This window comes from Pristiophorus japonicus, chromosome 1 (assembly GCF_044704955.1).
Source record: "Pristiophorus japonicus isolate sPriJap1 chromosome 1, sPriJap1.hap1, whole genome shotgun sequence".
NCBI lineage: Eukaryota > Metazoa > Chordata > Chondrichthyes > Pristiophoridae > Pristiophorus > Pristiophorus japonicus.
In genome coordinates this window covers 462,526,389-462,552,733 of record NC_091977.1, presented here as the reverse complement: position 1 = coordinate 462,552,733, position 26,345 = coordinate 462,526,389, and the positions used below count along the sequence as shown (strand labels likewise).

General features: G+C 46.5%; 1 protein-coding gene across 2 annotated transcripts in view; it reads left to right on the top strand.

The window, feature by feature from the left end:
- The window catches only part of gra (granulito), a 164,446-nt gene that overhangs the window by 105,935 nt on the left and 32,166 nt on the right, over positions 1–26,345 (top strand). For both annotated transcript variants that reach the window (XM_070876262.1, XM_070876253.1), the window contains exon 4: positions 8,454–8,589. In XM_070876262.1, coding sequence (XP_070732363.1) covers positions 8,454–8,589 — 136 coding nt within the window. The remainder of the gene's footprint in view (positions 1–8,453; positions 8,590–26,345) is intronic.

The following is a 26,345-nucleotide window of genomic DNA, read 5'->3' as shown; positions in this document are numbered from 1 at the left end:
CGCAACGTTTGGTCCTGCTGCTTTCACACAGTCATGGGGGCTGTCCTAGCAATGCACCTTGGCATCTGGAATCTACTTTTAAGGCGGAGGCTCCAGAGACATATCATGCCAAATGGGCCCAGAGGCAGGGGGAGGTCCTCCAGACATTGCAACAGGAGGCCTTACCCTCTGATGGTTTTCCGGGAGCAGTTCTCGTACATTCACCTGTCAGAAGAGCAGTGCCTTAGAAGGCTAGGCTTCAGCGAGAAGGTAGTCAAATGTTGTGCCACCTGCTGCACCAAGATCTTGAGCCTCATATCAGGAGGATCACTTTGCTATCAGTGGCAGTCAAGGTCACAGTAGCTCTCAATTTCTACGCTGGTGGCTCCTCCCAGGCTACAGCAGGGGATATAGCAAACATTTCACAGTCCATCGCTGTATCCGGTCTGTAACAGACCTGTGTACAGCAGGAGAAGGGACTACATCTCATGGAGCATGTCCAGGGAGAAGCAGCAGGAACGCATATGTGGATTTGCAAAGATAGCGGGCTTCCCCATGGTTCAGGGTGCCATTGACTGCACCCACATAGCATAATGGGCACCTTATCACAACACAGAGGTGTTCCATAACCGCAAAGGCTACCAGTCTCTGAATGTTCAGTTGGAGTGCGACCACAGGCAGCCCATCCTCGCCGTCAATACCCGCTATCCTGTCAGTACCCATGAATAATTCATCCTGCGACAGATCACTGTCCCAGGACTCTTCCGAACACCATATGTAGCTTGCGAATGGCAGCTCGAGGACAAGAGTTTTGCACTTGCCACCTGGTTGATGACACCCCTCCGCAACCCCAACACTCATGCTGAGCATGCATATAAAGAGAGCCATGCTGCCACCAGGAACCTCATCAAACAAGCTATCAGGGTGCTCAAACAACGGTTCCGATGCCTTGACCACTCTGGTGGAGCCCTGCAGTACTCCCCTGATCAAGTCTCCCTTTTCGTTGTTGTGTGCTGCATGCTGCACAACCTGGCCATTGAGAGGGCCCAACCATTGCTACCATAGAATGCAGGTTCACCTCAGGATGATGATGAGGAGGAGGTTATGCGCTTGATTGAAAGCCCGTTCTTGACAGTCCCCCCAAAACCAATCGCAACCCTTACGCAGGAGCATGTGTAGCGGCTCCAACAATGTGCTAAAGTTTGGCAGAAGGTTCCCGAAATAGTTCAAGAGTCCCAGAAATGAATGCAACTCCGATGTGTTGCAGGGCCTGGGCGCTCATCGAACCGCCTCTGTTTTGGATTCGGTAGGCCGAATCCCGTCTGCAGCAACCCTCCTGCCCAGAAACTCGACTTCGGGAACCAAAAGCACACACTTAGGTTTCTTGAGTCGCAGGCCTACCCAGTCCAGTCGGCGTAGCACCTCTTCCAGGTTATGGAGGTGTTCTTTGGTGTCCTGACCCGTAATGAGGATATCGTCCTGGAATACGATCGTTTCAGGAATGGATTTGAGCAGGCTTTCCATGTTTCTTTGAAAGATCGCGGCCGCTGATCGAATGTCAAATGGACATCTGTTGTAAACAAACAGTCCCTTATGCGTGGTGATTGTGGTCAGTAGTTTGGATTCGTTGGCCAGTTCTTGGGTCATGTAGGCTGAAGTGAGGTCCAACTTGGCGAACAGTTTGCCGTTTGCCAGCGTGGCAAAAAGATCCTCCGCTCTCGGAAGCGGGTATTGGTCTTGTAGGGACACCCGGTTGATAGTGGCCTTGTAGTCGCCGCAGATCCTGACCGAGCCATCCGCTTTTAGGACGGGAACAATGGGGCTCGCCCAGTCGCTGAATTCAACGGGTGAGATGATGCCCTCTCTCAGCAAACGGTCCAATTCTCTTTCAGTTTTCTCCCGCATCACACACGGCACTGTGGTGCACTGGTCTGGCCTCCGGGGTGATGCGAATTACTACTTTGGTACCTTTGAACGTCCCGAAGCCAGGTTGGAATAGCGACTCAAATTGCTGTAGGACCTGTAAGCATGAACTTCGCTCCACAGATGACACTGCGTGCACACCCCCCCATTTCCAGTTCATCTCAGCTAACCAGCACCTCCCCAACAGTGCGGGACCATTGCCCGGGACAATCCAGAGTGGCAGCCGGTTCACTGATCCATTGTGTGTGACAGCTAATGTTGCACTGCCTAGCACTGGAATGATTTCTTTGGTGTACGTCCGTAATTGAGTCTCAATGCATTCTAGTTTGGGTCTTCTGGCTTTGAATGGCCATAGCTTTTCGAATTGTTGAACGCTCATGAGTGACTGGCTGGCCCCCGTGTCCAGCTCCATGCGTATCGGGATGCCGTTTAATAGGACCTTCATCATCATAGGTGGCGTTTTGGTATATGAGCTGTGAATGTTTGTCACATGAACCCGCTGAACTTCAGCGTCCATTGATTTGCCCTACGCGTCATCCTGCCTCGCAGACCCCTCTTCTGGTCCATCCGCCTCGTAAATTAGCCTGGTCGCAGGCTTCCTGCACATTCTGGCTAAATGACCAGTGAAGTTCCAATTTCTGTAGGCAAACTGTTAAACCTGCAAGTCCTAGCAGCATGTCTGCCCCCACACCTCCAGCATGAACTGAGATTTCCATTGTTGTGAACAAAAGAGTTGTTAACAGGCATTCCTCACTGATTGTCCCTGTGACTGCTCTTGAGCACCCAGTTAGTGGGTGTCAATGGCCGCATCCCAGAACGCATTGTCCACTGGGATGGTGTAAATGTCCGTTCAGCCTGTCATTGTCTTGTTGAAAACCTGTTCTGGGGTCTATTGCTGCCTGGGGGTGTGTTCAACTGCCCTTGCCTGCCTGCTGGGCTCTGAGTCGCGTTTATGATATTGACCCCCTGATCTATCAGGGTCAGGGTTGCGCGCGTATATTATCTTGGTTTCCTCCCGCGCCATTAAAGTCTGAGCCAGCAACGCCGCCGCTTCCAAGGTCAAGTTCTTGGTCTCGATTAACTTTCTGAAAATCCCAGCATGACCGATGCCCTCAATAAAGAAATCCTTTAGCATCTCCCCCCTGCAGGCGTCTGTGAACTTAGAGGCTGGCCAAGCGCCAGAGGTCTGCAACGAAGTCCGGTATGCTCTGTCCTTCCCGACGTCGGTGGGTATAAAATCTATGTCGGGCCATGTATATGCTGCTCGCCAGTTTGAGGTGCTCACTGATTAGCTTGCTGAGCTCTTCAAAGGTTTCGTCCACCGGCTTCTCGGGGGTTAGCAGGTCTTTCATGAGCGCGTAAGTCTTAGATCCACAGCTGGTCAGTAGATGAGCCCTTCGCTTGTCAGCCGCTGCATCTCCCAGCCAGTCCTTCGTGACAAAGCTCTGCTGAAGCCTCTCAATGAAATCGTCCCAGTCCTCACCAACACAGTACTGTTCCTCTGTGCTACCAGTGGCCATTCTCGTGGGTCATTGATTCCCATTTCTCGTCGCCACTGTAAAGTCCTGTGACCTGCACCTTTATTCACAGGACCAAGAAGTGATGATCCTGCGTGGGACCTTCCTTTATAAAACTGGATGACCAGGTGAGGAGTGTCTCCCACATGTTCACCCCCTATGGTCAATGTGTGCATTTCTCAAGTATATACAGTATTGCAGTGTTGTTACATGAAGATTACATACATGACACCCGCCACAACTTCCGATCCCAGACCATCGATTCTATCCCTCTCCCTGGCAACTATCTGAGGCTCAACTAAACTGTTCGCAACCTTGTTTTTGAACCTGAGATGAGCTTCCTATCACATATCCACGCCATCTCAAAGACTGCTTATTTTCACCTCCGTAACATCGCCTGTCTCTGCCCTTGCCTCAGCTTAACTGCTGCTGAAACCTTCATCCATGCCTTTGTTACCTCTAGACTTGACTTTTACAATGTACTTCTGGCTGACTTCCTGAGTTTTATTCACTGGTAAAACCAAAGCTCTGCTGTTAGTGTCCTTGTACCAAGTCCTGCTCATCCATCACCCCGTGCTCAGTAATCTACATTGGTTCTCGGTTAAGCAACACCTCGATTTTAAAATTCTCATTCTTGATTTCAAATCCCACCATGCCTTTGCCTCTTCCTATCTCTGTAATCTCCTGCACCCTACAACCGCCAGAAATATCTGCGGTCTGCCAATTTTGGCCTCTTGATCATTCCCAATTTTAATCGCTCCGTCATTGGCGACCGCGCCTTAAACTACGTAGGCCTTCTGCTATGGAATTCCCTCCTTCAACCTTTCTGCCTCTCTACCTCTTGTTCCTCTTTTAAGACGCTCCTTGAAATCTACCTTTTTGACCAAGCTCTTGATCATTTGCCCTAATATCTCCCTATGTGGCTTAGCGTCAAATTTTGTTTGATAACGCACCTGTGCAGCACCTTGGGACAGTTTACTACTTTAAAAATGCTATATAAATGCAAGTTGTTGTTGTACCACTGTCAGATGAATTGATCATGGATAGCCTGGCCAAAATGGGCTGTGTTGGTTGCTTCCTTTCTTCCTCCTACTCCCTTCTCCTTCCTCCTCCCGATCTTAGGCATATACCAGGTGGCAAGGGCTGAGCCCTCATGATAACGAGGTTACGCAGCATGCAGCAGACTATGACAAATCTTGAGACGTGTTCTGCCGAGTTCTGTAGGGCTCCTCTAGAGCGGCCCAGGCAGTGGAAGCGTTGTTTAAGCACCCAAATGGTTTGTTCAATTACATTCCATGTGGAGGCATAACTTTTGTTATATGCATGCTGCCCATGTGTGTTTGAGCTTCGAACCAGAGTCATGACCCTGGTGGACAGTGGATAGCAATTGATGCCCAGTAGTCACCCGCTGGTTTGTCGCTGTGGCTCAAATGCAGATGGTACGGCAGACTGCTGCAGAAAGAAGGCATCATGACTGCTGCGAGGATACTGAGCATTGACTGCATGATGTGCTGAGTTTGGTTGCATACCAGCTGGACATTGTGGGAGTGAAATCTCTTCCAGTTGTGGTACATCTCCAAATACACATGTGGTACCTGTAAAGCGATGTATGTGGAATCAGTGGTACCCACCACCATGGGGAGGCCTGCAATGCTGGCAAAGCCGCAGGCTCACTCCGCCTGCTTCTTTCTCTCTGGCAAAAGAGAATTAATTGTATTCACCTCTCTTTGCATACAGAGCCTCGGTGACCTCCATTTTTCAACAGTGCATGGCAAACTAGGAGATGTTTGCAATATTGCTTGCTCCAAGCTGGAAGAAGCCCAACGCATATAAATTAATGGCCTCACTCACTTTTACAGCCACTGGCAATGCCGCCCTTGCCCCACTCTGAGGCTGCAGTTCTGCCTGCAGCAGGTAGCAGATTTCAGTGAGCATTTCCTTAGTGAAGTGGAGACGTCGCATACACTGTTTATCGCTGACTTTGAGGTAGGAGAATTGCACCCTGAAGACCGTGGGTGAATATGGCCTCCTGCTGAGAGCCCTTCTCTCCCCTCCCTTTCCACCCCCCGCAACCTCTTTGAGCATCTTGTCCTCCTCAGTGTCACCTCTGGTCATTCTCCCTGTCATGCTGAAGGCCAAGGGGGATACAAACTACTGCACCCATGTCTGGGAGTAACTTCTGAGCAGAAGCTTTGAATTAACCTGCTGCACCACTCCCTGGAGATTTCACCAACCTCAAATAAGATAACAAACCACCAAACACTAATACAAACTCACCAAGAGCCAATAGAAATCAATCAGTTGCTAACCTGAAAGCAGTTGATGATCCCTTTAAATAGTGCTGGTTGGAAGTCCGTCCTGTTGCTAAACGCATGCTCAGCTGTGCGTGTTTAAGGGCATTAGCTGGAGCATTGAGGTTGAAAATGGCAACGCTGTCATCAAATCAACATTGCACGCCGACTTGCGTCATGATCTGCCTACTCTGCATACTTCCGGCGCCGCTCCCAGGGCCTGCGCTAATGACCTCACCATGAGGGCGAGCGGCTTGGCTCGCACCAGAGGTGTGCGCGTGTGGACACCATTTTAGACCCAAAACGGCACCTGCAGCCCTGAAAAATGGGGCAATACAGAGCCAAATTTCACAGCTGCTTAGTATACCCGGAAGTTTAAGTTAGAATATTTTATCCGGGCCAAATCATGTACAGAAAACAAAATAAAGAGAGGGAAAGGAAGATGGGATTATGAGAAAGATCGATAAAAGAGACAAAAAGAAAAAAAGTAATAACAAAATGGGCTAGACTTTCCTGAGAGCGCCTCAACGCCCGATTGCCCGCCCAGAAAAACCGCTAACATTTGGTAAATAATACTGGCGAAAATTTACACATGTTAAAACTAATTAAAACTAATTGCCCGGTGAGAAAATGGGCATTTCACCTTTATTCTCAGCGGTTTTCTCGGCGGTTAACTAAGTAAAACGGGCGTTTAAAAAAAAATGTAATCCGACGCTGCAGTTGGACCTAGGGAGGGGGGAAATCTTTTTAAAAAATGTCACAAAAAAAAAGCTAAAAAGCATTCCCAAGACAGTTTTACACGTAATCGCCATTTTACATTAAAAATAAAGAAAGAAAGAACCTTTAACTTACCTTTCTTTGCAGAGTATTCACCTCCACCCTGATTAAGCAGCTTTTACAGGGCAGTTCCCTCGGCAATCTGGACAGGCTTCTGTTGAAGCCAAACTTACGCCCTGGCGATTTTTTTCGCCGATACACGTTGACAGTTTAGTCCCGGTGGGCATTTTCAGATTTGGGCAATACCACTAAAAAAATAATGGGGAAACATTCACCGCCGAGAAAATCGGCGAGAACCCGCCGAAAATAATAGGAAAGTTTAGCCCAATGATTTTTATTTTCTTAATTTTTTTTAATCGACAGGAGAGGTTATTTGGCAGTAATTAAGACTAATCACACCATTTAAAAATTCACTTACACTTGAATGGACAAGCCCTAACTTTTTCTGGCAAATTTAGTGGGTATCTAGTGGATAAGTACAGTAATTTCATATCTTCATTTATTTGAATGCCGAGTCTCTCGGCGAGACACAGTTGTAGAAAAGTTTCTGGAGGAGCAGGGCAACTCAGATATCAACTTCCTGATTTCTGCATTTAACTGTCTAGGTGCAGAAGACGCCAGAAGCTGCTTTCCGATTATCTCCTTAATAATGGTGAGTGCTGATAGCCTCATCATTATTTCCACCACAAAATCCGGGCCAATATTATTGTTGAGGGATATTACTGCTGCCAACGAAATGAATTGATTGCGCATACGCAGTTTGTGTTTTTGTGTTGGTTCCCAGTGGAAAAAAAACTGTTGGCTGAAACTATGCTGTGAACCCGTTTGTAGTGACTTTTAAAAAAACATCTGTTCGTTGCTCCGTGAAGAGGCTGTCACAGTCATATCAGTTGTGCTTATTTTGCATGGGTCCTGTTTACTTTTTAATTGGGATGAAACTTTATAAAATAAAGTGGACGCCATGTCATCTGGAAAAAGTTTGGCGGCTCAGTTTAAAAAAAATTGAATCCATGTTAAAGGATCCCAAGTGCAACGTGAACAGTGAATGCTTGTTGGTAAGTATGAAGATTAATGATGAGGTTAATGCATTTCTGCCAAACAGGAAAAGAAAATCTGGATCAGCAAAACTCAGCAAATGTCAATTTTTATTAATTTTCTTCTCTTTTCCCTTCACATGGCGCTCGCGCTCCAAACAAATAAATCTCCACAACCCCCCCAGCGAAATTATTATTAATTAATACTTAAATCAACCTGCGATATTATTATACATTATTATTAAACCAACTCGGAGCTCCACAGATTTATGCGATATGACAATATTATTATATAGATTAATGCAAAAAATGCTTTTCCTCAGCTTCCAGTTCATTGGCAGCAGTCACTCCGATTGTTGAGAGCATTCAGGCTTAATTGTGGCATTCTGTAAAAGGTGCCATTCTGTTTTAATTCTTTCTTGAGATGTGGACAATGCTGGCAAGCCTGCATTTATTGCCCATTTCTTTGTGCCCTTAGAAGGCAAAATAGCAGTTGTTTTTGCAACTGAGTCAACCACAACATGTGAGACTGGAGTCACAGCTAGGCCAGACCAGGGATGGCAGATTATCTTCCTTGAAGGACATTAGTGAACCAGTTTATGGCAATTTAGTAGTTTTCATAGCCATTTTCTTTGATAATAATCCACAATTTACCAGATTTATTAAATTAAAAGAGCAAAATGTTAGACCAATAGGTCAAGAGCACTGACAGCAGTGGGGCAAATAGAGAATTTTAATTACCAATGATGGGCGCTGTGGATTTAAGGAAATGCACTTGTTGCTGTTCATAGACTCAGTGTGGGGGAAATCCTGTTTAAAGCCCCAATGTTCTTTTTTCCTGCCTTGCAGCTTTGTTTTGCTTCCATCAACCCTACAGATAAATGAATGATGCAGACTGTTGTGATAAATAACCAGTTTTAAAAACTTTGCAGACTATTTCGAGTGGATATGCACAACGGGAAACCAAGTGGAGTGATGTTCCAACGTTTAGAACCAAACAAGATCTTAAAGTACAAGAACGAACGATAGAAAGACGCCATTCTGGTCAGGGAGATGGCACAAAGAAGGGTAAATGGATTATTTACACCTCTCGATAGTATAAGCAGAATTCAAAGATTTTTATACAGGTGTAAATTTATGAAATGTACTGCAATAAATTGATTTACCTGTGTCTGCAAACAGAGCAGATCCCTTGCCAAAATAAGGGACAACTCAGGAACACTGTCCTTTTAAGAACTTTGTAAGATCCATACGGTTTCCACTCTCTGGAATGTTCTATTTCTTGTGTTCTTCTTTGTAACTTAAATCTCCTACCTATGGTTTAGCTTAGACCAAGTTTTAAAATTAACCACGTTATATCATTTACTCCAGAGTATGTAAATGCTCACCTTCTTCTCAGAAGGCAGAAACATAACATGCTACCGAGCCAGTCATTTATTTACATATAAACAAATATGCCATGACAAATTAAGTTGCAGATTTTTCATTTTACATCTTTTGAAGTGGACACATCATCAACACCATTACAATTTTAGTATTCAGGTGGACAAAATAGCAGTGGCTTAAACTATGATTGATACCTCTCAATAATAGGGAAATCACAATTTTGTCTGCTCCATTATACCTAAGGAATGCAAAAAGGATCTCATGAAATGCAGTGAAGCGGTCTAACTGCATGTTCTCAGTTATGTGTATTTGCCACCTGCAAAATTACTTGGCCACAGAACAAATAAATCTTCAGAGGCTTTATAGCTGCCAGAAGCTATTATTAATTTCAGTTTACTTTATCTACAATCATCTAAAATAAATATATAATTTGCATTTCCATCACAGGGTTATCCACAATTGTTTAGCGTAAGGCCCATGCTTTCGTACGCCTCAGTAAATATATCGACTATGTCCTGGAGTTAAGCCTCTGTATGTGTGCAGACGCAGGCGTCGTCCACGTACTGTAGCTCGACAACAGAGGGGGGTGGTCTTGGACCTAGCCTGGAGACGGCGCAGGTTGAACAGGTTCCCACTGGTTCTGTAGTTTAGTTCCACTCCAGCGGGGAGCTTGCTGACTGTGAGGTGGAGCATGATGGCGAGAAAGATTGAGAAGAGGGTTGGGGCAATGATGCAGCCCTGTTTGACCCCGGTCTGGACATGGATTGGGTCTATGATGGATCCGTTGGTAAGGATCACGGCCTGCATGTCGTCTTGGAGCAGACGGAGGATGGTGACGAACTTTTGGGGGCATCCAAAACGGAGGAGAATGCTCCATAGACTCTGTCAAAGGCCTTTGTAAGGTCGAAGAAGGCCATGTATAAGGGCTGGCGCTGTTCCTTGCACTTTTCCTGTAGCTGTCGCGCTGCAAAAATCATGCCTGTGTGCCCCGTAGGGGATGAAATCCACTGTGACTCCAGGAGGAGCGCCTCGGCCACAGGAAGAAGACGGTTGAGGAGGACTCTAGCAATGACTTTCCCAGTGGCTGAAGCAGGGAGATTCCTATGTAGTTGCCACAGTCGGACTTTTTTAAAGATGGTCACGATTACTGCAGCTCTGAGATCCCCCAGCATGCTCTCCTCTCTCCAGATGAGAGAGATGAGGTTGTGTATTCGTGCCAGCAGTGCCTCTCTGCCATACTTCAATGCCTCAGCAGGGCTTCCATCTGCACCCGTAGACTTGTTGTTTATAAGCTGTCTTATGGCTTTTTCTACCTCGTGCAGTGTTGGGGTCTCGCTGAGGTGGTGGTGGGTAGCATGCTGAGGGATGGAGTTGAGAACAGTCGAGTCAAAGGCAGAGTCTCGATTGAGGAGATCTTCCAGCGGGCCCTGACTGCCTCGGTGTCTTTGATGAGTGCTTCCCCGTTCTTGGCCAGCATTCGGTGGGGCCTTGGGTGTTTGGCCCGTAGGTGGCCTTGACTGTCAGATCTGTAAGACAAAGGTCCTCCACCAGCCTGTCCTCACCGCACAGCACTGCCCCCCAGTCATCAAGATCCACAGCGCAGCCCTGGACACCGTGGACCACTTCCCATATCTCGCGAGCCTCCTATCAACAAGAGCAGGCATCGACGATGAGATCCAACACCGCCTCCAGTGCGCGAGTGTAGCCTTCGGCCGCCTGAGGTAAAGAATATTTAAGACCAGGCCCTCAAACACTGCCACCAAGCTCGTGGTCTACAGGGCTGTAATACTACCCATCCTCCTGATTGGCTCAGAGACATGGACCATGTACAGCAGGCACCTCAAGTCGCTGGAGAAATATCACCGATATCTCCGCAAGATCCTACAAATCTCCTGGGAGGACAGGCGCACCAACATCAGCATCCTCGTCCAGGCCAACATCCCCAGCATTGAAGCACTGACCACACTCCATTAGCTCTGCTGGGCGGGTCACATAGTTTGCATGCCAGACACGAGACTCCCAAAGCAAGTGCTCTACTCTGAGCTCCTTCGCGGCAAACGAGCCAAAGGTGGGTAGCGGAAGCGCTACAAGGACACCCTCAAAGCTTCCCTGATAAAGTGCGACATCCCCACTGACACCTGGGAGTCCCTGGCGCAAGACTGCCCTAAGTGGAGGAAGTGCATCCGAGAGGGTGCTGAGCACCTCGAGTCTCAGCACCTAGAGCATGCAGAAATCAAGCGCAGGCAGTGGAAAGAGCATGCGGCAAACCAGTCCCACCCTTCCCTCAACGACCATCTGTCCCACCTGAGACAGAGTCTGTGGCTCTCGTATTGGACTGTTCAGCCACTAAAGAACTCACTTTAGGATTGGAAGCAAGTCTTCCTCAATTCCGGGGACTGCCTATGATGATCCACAAATAAGAACAGTTCAACAGTAGTTCTTCATAGTCTATAATATGTTGTATAAGTTGTTTACCTGTATTTCATAGAACTGTATTCGCACAGCTCACACCGCCACCCAGCTTAGTGTCAAATGCAGACTTGAAGATATTACATTCAATTCCTTCGTCTAAATCATTAATGTATATTGTAAATAGCTGGGGTCCCAGCACTGAATCTTGCAGCACCCCACTAGTCACTGCCTGTCATTCTGAAAAGGACCCATTTATTCCCACTCTTTGCTTTCTGTTTGCCAACCAGTTCTCTATCCACATCAATACCCATGTGCTTTAATTCTGCACACGAATCTCTTGTGTGGGACCTTGTCAAATGCCTTTTGAAAATCCAAATACACCACATCCACTGGTTCTCCCTTATCCACTCTTCTAGTTACATCCTCAAAAAATTCTAGAAGATTTGTCAAGCATGATTTCCCTTTCATAAATCCATGCTGATTTGGACTGAACCTGTCACTGCTTTCCAAATGTGCTGCTATTACATCTTTAATAATTGACTCCAGCATTTTCCCCACCACCGATGTCAGGCTTAACCAGTCTATAATTCCCTGTTTTCTCTCCCTCCTTTTTTCAAAAGTGGGGTTACATTCGCTACTTTCAATCCATAGGTACTGATCCAAAGTCCATGGAATTTCCTCTAACCACAAGGACTATTTGCAAGAAAACATGAACTTTCTAATCTACTGGATGAACACCAACCAACTTCTAGCTCTACCACATAGATCATAAATATCCTTCCCAGATCGAAAGATAAATATTGGCCCTGAAATTCCGTTCGACCTCTTCCCGCGGGAAACGACCTTAAAAAAAGCAAAAAGATACGCACTTACCTGCTGCTGTTGCGACTGTCCGAACCTCCGAGCCTGAGGCCCAGAGGTGACTGCGCACGCAGCTCATACACGTGGGGACATGCGCAGGTCGGGATCTAGTGACAGCAGCTAATCAGGTACAGTATAGTTTCTCATTCATAGCAATAGGAGTTCCGTAAGAATGAGAAACCGCCCCCCCCACCCCAAACACTTCAAACTAATAAAAAATAGAAAATAATGTACACAATTAACATGCATTTAAATTAAAGTTGTTATTTAAAAAAAAAAGTTTTCCGGCTTTTAAAATAAACTTACCGTAGTGGGAGGGTTTTTAAACATAAAAAGTGCTTTTATAACTTTATTTTTTATTTGTATGTGTATTTTTAACCAATTGCGCCTGTAAAAGTAGGCTATACGCCTGCTTTTTCAGACGCAGGATTTTAAACGGCATTTGCAGGGCAAGATATTCGTAAATATCAGAAATCTTACTCTGCAAGTGACCTTGCTCCCGAGATGCGGCCATCTGTCAAGCCCAAAAACTTGACAGATCGGAAATGTCGATTTCCAGCACATGCGTATTGCGCACTGAAAACCGGCTTTTCCGATGCCTTCCCGGGACGGTAGGGACTTCTGACGGACCCAGGGCATCAGAATTTCAGGGCCATTATACAATGTCCCAGTGTCTCCATTCAATATCCTAGAGGTAATTTACTTCTTGCACTGCCTGGACCACACTCAGTTCCCAGGAACTATGGAGAAAAAAAGCAGGAGAGACCTGCTACATCAGATCTCTGCTCCCATTCCATTACCCTGAATTTCCGGGGCTTTTCTCAATGAGTAGATCTAGGGGTTACTAGGAGATCAATTAGTGTGTATATGTGGATATGAACATGAAATACCAAGATTTCTAACATTTGTTCTGATAATTACTTTGTAAGCTCTGTGATGGAATAGAGGAGAACCAATTTACAGTTGAGGACCATTTGAATTTTATTCTTCTGTGGTGTGTAGTAGAAGAATGTAACACTTGTGAAGCATGGAACCTCCGTCGGCTGTCTGAGGAAAAGATTGTTTGAAGACCAGGCCCTCAAAGCTACCACCAAGCTCATGGTCTACAGGGCTGTAGTAATACCCGCCCTCCTGTATGGATCTGAGGCATGGACGATGTATAGAAGGCACCTTAAGTCGCTGGAGAAATATCACCAACGGTGTCTCCGCAAGATCCTGCAAATTCCCTGGGAGGACAGGCAGACCAACATCAGTGTCCTCGACCAGGCTAACATCCCCAGTATTGAAGCACTGACCACGCTTGATCAGCTTCACTGGGCAGGCCACATAGTTCGCATGCCTGATACGAGACTCGCTAAGCAAATGCTTTATGCGGAGCTCCTTCGTGGTAAACGAGTCAAAGGACGACAGCGGAAACATTATAAGGACACCCTCAAAGCCTCCCTGGTAAAGTGCGACATCACCACTGACACCTGGGAGACCCTGGCCGAAGACTGCCCGAGGTGGAGAAAGTGCATTCAGGAGGACATTAAGTTGTTCGAGTCACAACGCAAAGAGCGTGAAGAGGCCAAGTGCAGGCAGCGGAAGGAGCACGTGGCAAACCAGCCCCACCGATCCCTTCCCTCGACGAATGTCTGTCTCACCTGTAACAGGGTCTGTGGCTCTCGTAGCGAACTGTTCAACCATCAAAGAACTCATTTAGGGAGTGGAAGCGAGTCTTCCTCGATTCCGAGGGACTGTCTATGATGATGATGGAACACATTTGATTGTTCATGATAGCCATGCTTTTCAAAATATGTGGGTCACTACAAATCCAAAAATTAACCTTCTGAAAATGAAAGTTATGTATGTAAACTTTACTAGTGTGTAAGACTTGCTACCAGGGGGCGCACCTGTTGGAGACCCAAGGGTCACCTGCACACCCCAGGCAAGCAGGTATAAAGGCAGTCTACCATGCTGCTTCCTCACTCTGGAATTGCATTAAAGAGCTTACAGTATACAGTCTTGTGGAGTTATTCTGAACATAACAATTGGCGACGAGTAACAGATCACGAACTTTCACGCGGCTATGGCTGCCATTGGTATTCTTGAGAGATTTGTCGAGGGTGATGATTGGGAAGCCTTCGTTGAGCGTCTTGACCAGAACTTCGTGCCCAACGAGCTGGATATGGAAGATACTGCGGTCAAGCGCAGGGTGATTCTCCTCACCGTTTGTGGATCTACGATATATGGCCTCGTCAAAAATCTGCTAGCACAGATGAAACCAATGACAAGACATATGCAGAGTTGTGCACACTGCTTTGGGAACACCTCAAGCCGAAGGAGAGCATCTTAATGGCCAGGTATCGCTTTTACATGCACCATTGCTCCGAGGGCCAGAACGTGGCGAACTATGTTGCCGACCTAAGATGCCTTGCGGGACCGTGCGAATTGCTGGATTTTTGGGGAAATGTTGCGGGACTTTTTCATGCTTGGAATCGGCCACGAGGTCATTCTTCGCAAACGACTGTCTGCCGAATCCCTAGATCTGAGCAAGGCTATCATGATAGGCCAGGCTTTCACGTCCACAAACGATAACATTAAACAAATATCTTTGCAGCATCGAAACTCACCGGCAAGTACTGTGCATAAAATAACGCCTTCACCAGGCAGAACTCTACATGGCAGGGCCTACACGCCTGCAGAGACCAGACTTAGGATGACTGAGTCCACAGTGGGGTGTGAATGCGAATCCATTAACACCATGTTGGCGCTGCGGGGGTAATCATCGGGCCCATCAATGTCGATTCAACCACTACGTGAGCAAGGTCTGTGGACCAATGGGGCACCTCCAGCAAATGTGCAGAAGTACTGCGACTCACCACGTGGCAGAGTCGGCAGAAGATGACCGATCCAGCGTGGATTACGCTGAACAAGTAAGAGAGGCAACTCAACCCGAGGCTGAAGAGGAAGTGTATGGGGTACACACCTTCACCACCAAAAGTCGTCCGATAATGTTGAAAGTCAAATTAAATGGCATTCCAGTTTCCATGGAATTGGATACGAAGACGAGTCAGTCAATTATGAGCCAGAAGACTTTTGAGAAACTGTGGGGCAACAAGGCACAAAGGTAAAACTAAGCCCGATTCACACAAAGCTGCGCATTTACACCAAAGAGCTTATCGGCATGCGGCAGTGAAGATATCGTATGATGGAACTGTGCATGATTTATCACTATGGATTGTACCAGACAATGGCCCAATGTTGTTCGGCAGAAGCTGGCTAGGAAAGATCCGATGGAACTGGGACGACATTAAAGCACTGTCTTCGGTGGATGATGCCTCATGAGCCCAAATGCTAACCAAATTCCCGTCGTTATTTGAGCCAGGCATCGGCAACTTCACAGGCGCCAAAGTGCAGATCCATCTAGTCCCTGATGTACGGCCCATTTATCATAAAGCCCGAGCGGTTCCATATATAATGCAAGAGAAAGTCGCGATCGAGCTGGACAGACTTCAATGAGAGGGAATCATATCGCCAGCCGAGTTCAACGAGTGGGCCAGTCCAATTGTTCCGGTGTTGAAAAACGATGGGATGGTCAGAATCAACCGAGTCTCATTATAGGACCAGCACCCACTACCCAAAGCGGATGACCTGTTCGCAACGCTAGCAGGGGGGGAAGTTGTTCATCAAGCTGGATCTAACCTCTGCTTTCATGACACAGGAGCTGGCTGAACCTTCAAAAAAATTGCCGTGCATCAACACGCACAAAGGACCACAGATGCCCTTTTGGGATTCGCTCGGCTGCGGCCATCTTCCAGAGGAACATGGAGAGTCTGCTGAAATCGGTTCCACGCACCGTGGTGTTTCAAGACGACATCCTGATCACTGGTCGCAACACCACCAAACACTTGCACAACCTGGAAGAGACTGGACAGAGTGGGACTCAGGCTAAAACGCTCCAAGTGTGTTTTCTTGGCACCAGAGGTTGAATTTTTGGGGAGAACGATTGCGGCAGATGCTATCAGACCCACTGACTCCAAGACGGAGGCCATCAAGAATGCACCCAGACCACAGAATGTGATGGAGCTGCGTTCGTTCCTGGGACTCCTCAACTATTTTGGTAAATTTCTACTGGGGTTGAGCACTTTGCTGGAACCTTTGCATTTGTTGCTGTGCAAGGGTGATAACTGGGTTTGGGGTAAATCTCAAGAGACAGCCTTTAATAAGGCCAGAAACTTGCTATGTTCTAACAAGTTATTTGTATTGTATGATCCGTGTAAACGTTTAGTACTAGCTTGTGATGCATCTTCGTATGGGGTCAGTTATGTGTTACAGCAAGCCAATGTGTCAAGTAAACTGCAACTGGTTGCATATCTATCCAGAAGTTTATCTGAGGCTAAAAGAGTCTACAGTATGGTTGAGAAAGAAGTATTAGCATGTGTATACAGGGTTAAGAAAATGCACCAATACCTATTTGGACTCCGGTTCAAGCTTGAAACCGACCACAACTGCTCATTTTGCTGTTCTCAGAAAGCAAAGGTATTAACACTAATGCTTCGTCCCGCATCCAAAGATGGGCACTAACATTATTTGCGTATGACTATGTAATCCGCCACAGACCAGGCACTGAGAACTGTGCTGATGCCCTCAGTGGGCTACCATTGCCCAACACCAGGGTGGAAATGGCGCAACCCACAGACTTGCTTCTTGTAATGGATGTTTTTGAGAGCGAGGGGTCACCCAGCATGACTCGCCAAATCAGGACCTGGACTAGCCAGGACTCTGTGCTATCACTAGTAAAAAGCTGTGTCCTTAATGGGAGCTGGTCGGCTGTTCCTGGGTAAATGCAAGACGAAATTAAGCTGTTTTACCGACGCAAGGATGAAATATCCATCCATTCGGATTGTCTCCTATGGAGGAATCGCGTGGTTTTGCCACAAAAAGGCAGGGAAACATTTATGAGTGACCCACACAGTACCCACCCAGCCTTAGTCATGATGAAGGCTATCGCCAAGTCGCACGTTTGGTGGCCTGGCATTGACTCAGAATTGGAGTCATGCGTACACCAATGTAACACTTGCTCACAGTTGAGCAAAGCACCAAGGGAGGCCCCACGGAGTCTGTTGTCACGGTCCAGGGTCCACGTAGATTTCACTGGCCCCTTTCTAGGAAAGATGTTCTTAGTAGCAGTGGATGCTTACTCGAAATGGATTGAATATATAATAATGTCATCATGTACGTCCAGTGCCACCATTGATAGCCTCTGGGCCATGTTCGCCACCCATGGTTTGCCCGTCGTCCTTGTTAGTGAGAATGGACCGTATTGCACCAGCTCGGAATTCAACGAGTTCATGACCCACAATGACATCAAGCATGTCAGGTCTGCCCCGTTTAAGCCTGCATCCAATGGTCAAGCAGAACGGGTAGTCCAAACCATCAAACAGAGCTTGAAATGCATGACGGACGGTTTCCTGCAGACTCGGTTATATAGGATTCTATTCAGCTACCGGACACAACCCCACTTGCTTATTGATGTTTCCCCTGCAGAATTGTTCCTGAAGAGAGCACTCAAAACCAGGCTCTTCTTAGTCCACCCGAATCTCACTGATCATGTAGAAACCCGGCGTCACCGGCATAACGTGTACCACGATCGCGAAGTCCTGATCTTCTTAAATGGCGGAGCAGGCTCGAGGGGTCAAATGCCCTACTCCTGCTCCTATTTCTTATGTTCTTATGATGAGAGATTGTGAAATGTTAGTATTCAGAGGGACCTTGGTGGTCTTGTACATGAATCACAGAAAGTTAACATGCAGGGTAGAGCAAGCAATTAGGAAAACAATTGCTATGTAAGTTTTGATTACAAAAGGATTGGAGTACAAGAGTAAAGAAGTCTTACTGCGATTATATAGGACTTGGTGAGACCACACCTGGAGTACTGTGTCAGTTTTGGCCTCCTAGGGAAGCATATACTTGCCTTGGAGGGAGTGCAACGGAGGTTCACCAGACTGATTCCTGGGATTTGAGGATTGTTCTACAAGGAGAGATTGAGTAGATTAGGCCTATGCTCCCTATATCTTTGAAGAATGAAAGGGTATCTCATTGAAATATATAAAATTCTTACAGGGCTTGACAGGGCAGATGCTGGAAGGTTGTTTCCCCTGGCTGGGGAATCTAGAACTAAGGATCACAGTCTCAGAATAAGGATTTGGCCATTTAGGACTGGGATGAAAAGAAACTTCTTCACTCAAAGGGTTGTGAATCTTTGGAATTCTCTACCCCAGAGGGTTCTGGATGTTCAGTAGTTGAAGATATTCAAGAATTCGATAGATTTTTGGATACTAAGGGAATTAAGGGATTTGGGGATAGGAGGGTGGAGTTGAGGTCGAAGATCAGCCATGGTCTTATTGAATGGCGGAGCAGGCCTGAATGGCCTACTCTTGCTCCTATTTCTTATGTTCTTATCAACCATGAAGATTTTGTCAATGACCAGTTGCTCTGAGTTTGTATTTTGTTTTAATCAGTGGAATGTTGAATATATTATAAAAATATCAAATTATGTGATGTTCGTCACAGAACACAAAGATCAGCCAAGAATAAATGTTGCTTCCAGGCAGTACAGTGACATCGGGTCATAGAATTTGGGAAACTATCATTTGGAGAATGAGTTTATTCCTGGGGATGGGTTAATAAATGGATAGTGACCCAGGTCATTCTTGCACACTGGAGGCTGCCTGGCTGTAGAAAATAATTAAGCAAGGAAAGGGAATAGTGAATCAAGATTATGAAAGGAGGCAGCGATGGAGACATATAATGCCACCGGAATTAAGACTGAATTAAAAGAACAACACAAATGTTGACATTTACGTATTCACACCGAAAAAATGTTGGTTTTGGAGAACTTAGCAAAACTTATGCAACAGGATCCTTAGAGGCTGCAGCAGTTTACATTAGTAATATCTCTGAGATTGCAGTCCACTATTGTGTCAGCAAAATCACTGAGGCTCTCTATGCTAGGAGGAACTCGTTCTCCATGGACAGAGCAAAGAAGGATGAGAGAGCAATTAGGCTTTGCGTATATTGCAGGCTTCCCCGGGGTGCGAGGTGCCATAGACAGCAACCAAATTGCCTTGCATGCACCCCATTGCAATCCTGGTGTCTTTATGAATAGAAAGGTATTCCACTCATTTAATGCCAGCTTGTTTGCCAATAAAGACAGTGTAGGTTTGTGGTTGGTTTCCTGGCAGTAGTCGTGATGCAGTCATCCTGCAACAATCTTCTGAGCCAAGTTTATTCCAATCAAACCATCAGGTTACAGGCTGGATATGAGGACTATTCCTTTCAGACTTGGCTCATAAATCCTGTCACGAACCCGGCACATCTGGCTTAAAAGAAGAGCTATGCTGCCACCAGAAACATCATCGAGCAGACAATCTGAGAACTCAAGCAATATTTTCATTGTCTGAACCATTCGGGAGTGTTATATATGTAAACTTGTATATAGTCTGTACAGCCACCAGAGGGCTCATCCCCTGGAGTCCCAAAGAATCCCATAATCCCTTGGGAGCACAAGTATTTAAAGAGGCCTGACAGGTTGGAGAGGCACTCTGGAGACCTGCAATAAAAGACTAAGGTCATACTTTGCTTTGAGCTCACAGTGTTCAGTCTGATTCTTTCTCCATACATAACAAATAAGCGACGAGATGCAGTTAACGAACCCAAAGATGCAGAGAACAGTGGGCATCCTGGAGAAATTTTCGGAGGGAGATGATTGGGAAACCTTTGTGGAGTGACTCGACCAATACTTCATAGCCAACGAATTGGATGGGGAAGAGAACGCTGCCAAACGAAGGGCGATTCTCGTCACCGTCTGTGAGGCACCAACATATGGTCTCATGAAAAATCTGCTCACTTCAGGGAAACCCACGGAGAAATCTTACGATGATTTGTGTACACTGGTCCGGGAGCATTTGAACCCGAAGGAAAGCGTTCTGATGGCGAGGTACCGGTTCTACACCTACAAAAGGTCTGAAGCCCAAGAAGTGGCGAGTTATGTTGCCAAGCTAAGACACCTTGAAGGTCATTGCGAATATGAAGGACATTTAGAACATGCTCAGAGACTTTTTCATACTTGGCATTGGCCATGAAACCATACTTCACAAACTTTTGACTGTAGAGACCCCAACCTTGAGTAAGGCCATAACGATAGCCCAGGCATTCATTGCCACCAGTGACAATATTAAGCAAATCTCTCAACACACAAGTGCTGCTACAATTACTGTGAACAAAGTGATGTTGTTTTCAATTTGCAATGTACAGGGCAGGTCACACATGCCTGCAGCTGCACGTCCGCAGATGTCTCAGAGTCCACCATCAAGGGTGTTGAATGCAAGGCCATCAACACCTTGTTGGCGCTGCGGGGGTGATCATTGTTTCCATTCATGGTACATTTGCAAGGGCAGTGGAACAATGGGACACCTCCAATGTATGTGCAGGCGAGCTGTTAATCCTGCAAACCACCATGTTGCAGAGGAGGACAGATCCATAGAGGATCACGACGAACCAGAGCCTCAGATCAAGGAGGCAGAGTTACATGGGGTGCACACATTCACCACAAAGTGTCCCCCGATAATGCTGAATGTTGAACTAAATGTACTCCCGGTGTCAATGGAGCTGGACAGGGACGCGAGTCAGTCCATCATGGGCAAAAAGACTTTCGAAAGATTGTGGTGCAACAAGGCCTCAAGGCCAGTCTTAACTCCAGTTCGCATGAAACTAAGAACTTATACAAAAGAACTGATTCCCATAATCGGCAGTGCTACCGTAAAGGTCTCCTACGATGGAGCGGTGCACAAGCTACCTCTTTGGGTGATACCGGGCGATGACCCCACGCTGCTCGGCAGGAGCTGGCTGGAAAAGATACGCTGGAACTGGGACGACATCCGAGCGCTATCGCCCGCTGATGACACTTCATGTGCCCAGGTCTTAAACAATTTCCCTTCACTGTTCGAACCAGGCATCGGGAAATTCCAAGGAGCAAAAGTGCAGATCCACCTAATTCCAGGGGCACGACCCATCCATCACAAGGCGAGAATATGATGAGAGAAAGGGTAGAGATCGAGGTAGACCGGCTGCAAAGAGAGGGCATTATTTCACTGATCGAGTTCAACAAGTGGGTCAGCCCTATTGTCCCAGTCCTCAAGGGAGACGGCACCATCAGAATCTGTGGCGATTACAAAGTAACTATCAAGCATTTCTCCCTACAGGACCAATACCCACTACCAAAGGCCGACGACCTCTTTGCAACGCTGGCGGGAGGAAAGACATTCACGAAGCTGGATTTGACTTCAACCTTCATGACGCAGGAACTGGAGGAATCATCGAAGGGCCTCACCTGCATCAACACGCACAAAGGTCTTTTCATTTATAACAGATGCCCGTTTAAAATTTGATTAGCAGCGACGATCTTCCAGAGAAACATGGAAAGCTTACTGAAGTCGGTCCCATACACCGTGGTCTTCCAGGATGACATCTTGGTCACAGGTTGGGACACAGTCGAGAATCTGCAGAACGTGGAGCAGGTTCTTAGTCGACTCAACCACGTGAGGCTCAGGTTAAAACGCTCGAAATGCGTTTTCCTGGCGCCTTAAGTGGAGTTCTTGTGGAGGAGGATTGCAGCGGATGGTATCAGGCCTACCGATTCGAAGACGGAGGCAATCGAGAACGCACCGAGGCCACAGAATGTGACGGAGCCGTGGTCGTTTCTGGGACTCCTGAACTACTTTGGTAACTTCTTAACAGGTCTCAGCAGACTGTTAGGACCCACTGCATGTTTTACTGCATAAAGGGGACGAATGGGCATGGGGCAAAAGCCAAGAAAATGCCTTTGCAAAAGCTAGAAAATTGTTATGCTCAAACAAATTGCTTGTGTTGTATGATCCATGTAATGCGTCGTCATATAGCGTCGGGTGGGTATTGCAACAAGCTAATGATTTTGGGAAACTGCAACCGTTACTTACGCATCCAGGAGTCTGTCTAAGGCTGAGAGAGCCTACAGCATGATTGAAAAAGAAGCGCTAGCATGTGTCTGGGGTAAAGAAAATGCATCAATATTTGTTTGGGCCAAGATTCGAATTGGAAATTGACCATAAGCCAATCATATCCCTGTTTTCCGAGAGTAAAAGGATAAATACCAATGCATCGGCCTGCATCCAGAGATGGGCGCTCATGTTGTCGGCATACAACTACGTCATCCACCACAGGCCAGGCACAGAAAACTGCGCCGATGCTCTCAGTAGGCTGCCATTGCCCACCATGGGGGTGGAAATGGAGCAGCCCGCTGATTTAGCCATGGTTATGGAAGCATTTGAGAGTGAGCAATCACCCGTCACTGCCCGGCAGATCAAAACCTGGACGAGCCAGGACCCCGTAATGTCCCTAGTCAAAAACTGTGTGCTTCATGGGAGCTGGTCCAGTGTCCCTGTGGAAGTGCAGGAAGAGATAAAACCATTCCAGCGGCGCAAAGATGAAATGTTTATACAGGCAGACTGCCTTCTGTGGGGCAATCGAGTAGTGGTTCCCAAGAAGGGCTGAGACACATTCATCAGTGACCTCCACAGTACCCACCCAGGCATCATAATGATGAAAGCGATAGCCAGATCCCACGTGTGATGGTCCGGTATCGATTCGAACTTAGAGTCCTGCGTGCACAGATGTAACATATGCTCGCAGTTAAGCAATGTACCCAGGGAGGCGCCGCTAAGTTTATGGTCTTGGCCCTCCAAACCGTAGTCCGGGGTACATGTCGACTCTGCAGGCCCGTTCTTGGGTAAAATGTTCCTTGGGGTTGTAGATGCGTACACCAAATGGATTAAATGTAATATAATGTCGGCTAGCATGTCCGCTGCCACTACTGAAAGCCTGCGGGCCATGTTTGCCACACACGGCCTACCCGATGTCCTGGTGAGCGACAACTGGCTATATTTTACCAGTGTTGAGTTCAAAGAATTCATGACCCGTAACGGGATCAGTCATGTCACATCTGCCCCGTTTAAACCAGCGTCCAATGGTCAGGCAGAGAGAGCAATGCAAAGCATCAAGCAGGGCTTGAAGAGGGTAACGGAAGGCTCACTGCAGACTCGCCTATCCCGAGTCCTGCTTAGCTACTGCACGAGACCCCACTCGCTCACTGGGATCCCACCTGCCGAAAGAGCATTTAACACTAGACTCTCGTTAGTTCACCCTGATCTACATGAACAGGTAGAGAGCAGGCGGCTTCAATAAAGCACATACCATGAAAGCGCAAATGTGCCGCGCGAGATTGAAATCAATGATTCTGTATTTGTATTGAATTATGGACAAGGTCTCAAGTGGCTTCCCGGCACTCTCGTGGCCAAAGAGGGGAGCAGGGTGTTTTTGGTCAAACTTTCAAATGGACTCATACACCGGAAACAGTTGGACCAAATCACACTCAGATTCATGGACTATTCTGAGCAACCCACTTTGGACCCTACCTTCTTTGACCCCCCAACATACACACCAGTGGCAACCGGCACCACGGTTGGCCATGAAGCAGAACCCATCATCCACAGCAGCCCACAGGAACCACCACACCAGCCAGCCCAGCAAGGCCAGCTGCACAGCAGCCCAGCGAGGGCCCAACAATTGATTCACCAACACCAGCTTTCACGCCGAGATGATCAACCAGGGCACGAAGGGCCCCAGATCGACTCACATTGTAAATAGTTACACTATTGACTTTGGGTGGGGAGTGTTGTTATGTATGAAACTTGTATGTACTCTGTACAGCCACCAGAGGGCTCATCTCCTGGAGTCCCAAGGGATCCCATAATCCCTTGGGAGTACAGGTACTTAAGGAGGCCTCACAGGTTGGAGAGGCACTCTGGGGACCTGCAATAAAAGACTAAGGTCACACTTTACTTTGAGCTCACACTGTTCAGTCTGATTCTTTCTCCATACATAACAGGGAGGAACTTTGCAGTACAGCTCTGAGCACGCATCTAGATTTGTGCTGATCTGTTGCATACCTTTCGTATCATGAAGGACTAGCCTTTACCACCACCTGGATAGCAAGAAGTGTAGGAAGAGAAGGAGCAGCATGAAGAGGAGGAAGGGCAGTAGCAGGAGCATCCTCGACCACCAGTACCCATAGATGCCTGAGCTCTGAGAGCAGCTCATGTGAACCATTCCTTCCATCCCCAATACACCAACCTTCCTTCCTATCCTTACTATCACCATTGAATTGCTTTCCTTCACTCCAGTCTTACCTTTACTTCTTTACAAATATACACATGAACACCAAATGCAGACAGGAAACAAATATATCCAAAACTCCATATCATCTGTTCATAATAGTTAACAGAAATAATTAAGCATCATCCTTAGTGCTTGTTATCTGTGCTTCTATACTGTGATATCTTCACAGAGCACAGCACACGCAGCTTCCTAACATGCAGGCTGCTCTCTCGGAACTCTCCGGAAAGCTGCCTGTTGTTTAATGATTAACTATGCAGCTGCAGTACACAATACGTCCACATCCACAGTGTAGCGCTACAAGCATTACAAGCTTACAGACATTACACTTCTCCCTCCTTAATGAAAAAGCCATCATAACAAACATCATAAATAACTTTCATTTTTATACATATTTACAAATTTAACTTTACCACTTGTTTTCTGTTTCGAAGAGGATACCTTCGCTCTCGAACAGAACCTTCCAAACATGGTGTTGATTTCACACTCATTTGAGGCTCATCCTGAGGAACATTTTCCTCCATGGAATTTCCTTGATTTTCATTTGAACTCACTCTAACTTCAGGCTCTTTGTTTCCCTGACTCGGACTCAGACTTCCATTCTGATTCTCTACTGGATTTGTTTCCAGTACATTGGATTTAGGATTTTCTACTGGTATATCAAAACTATCTGAAAAGTCAGAAATAATTGAATCATTCCCACCTTCAACTCCTTCCATGTCTGTAGGTAAAATATGATCAATATGGACAAACCTAACCTGTCCATATCAAACATCTTTACCAAATATGTGCGAGGACCACATATCTTCACCACTCTTCCGGGTAACCACTTTAACCATTTATGGTGATGGTTCTTCACTCTCACCTTCTGGTTTAATTTCACTCTTCTCTCTTTTACTCTCTCTTTATCGTGATTCCCTTTTTGTCTTAATTGTGTCTCTTCTACAGACTATGCCCTAAGTACTCCACTGAGTTTTTAAATAACTCACACTTACGAGCAGACACTCTAACTCTGTGCTTCTCTAGCCGTTTGAGGACTTCATTCAAAATGTTATTATGAATTTGCCTATTTGGTGTTGAAATTAGTATGTCATCCAAATAACATACTTACCCCTTCAATACCTTGCAAAATCTGGTTCATCACCGCTTGGAATATGGCAGGGGCAGAAGACACTCCAAACGGTAGCATATTAAATTGATATAGGCCTAGATGAGTATTTATAGTCAAACATGACTTGGACTCCTCATCTAGTTCAAGCTGTAAGTAGGCATTCGTAAGATCCAGTTTTGAGAAGATCTGACCACCTGTCAGTGTTGTGAACAAATATTCTATATTCGGCAATGTATTGGGGACATTATCCTCTAGAACCTGGTTTACGGTTACTTTATAATCACCACACAGTCTTTCCTTACCATCAGACTTGGGTACACAACAATGGGTGTAGCCCAATTACATCGATCTATCTTACAAATAATGTTCTCAGTCTCTAGTCTTTTGAGTTCTTGCTCAACTTTCTCCTTGAGTGCATACGGTGGCTTGTAGTAAACCGACTTAGCGTCCTTCTGTACCCTGACACTCGCCTTGAAGCCTTGGATCGGACTGCCCATTTCGCAGATCACCTTCGGATACTGCTTGATAACCTCATCCGTGGATGAAAATCTAGCTCCCACAGAGATAATCTTACTCCAATCCAGCTTCAGTGAGCTCAACCAATTTCTTCCTAGAAACCCGAAACATCTACGTGGATTTTGATGCTTTCCGAATCGATGTCTGTTAACCTCGTGCTCCTGATGACATGTAATTCTAACATCTCCTCGTCCTGTTGTTGTTCTTCCATGCTATGAAGTTTCTTTGGATTTAGACTCAGCTTTGAAACTGGTTTACCCTTCAGTCGGCATGCCTTTGCAAAATG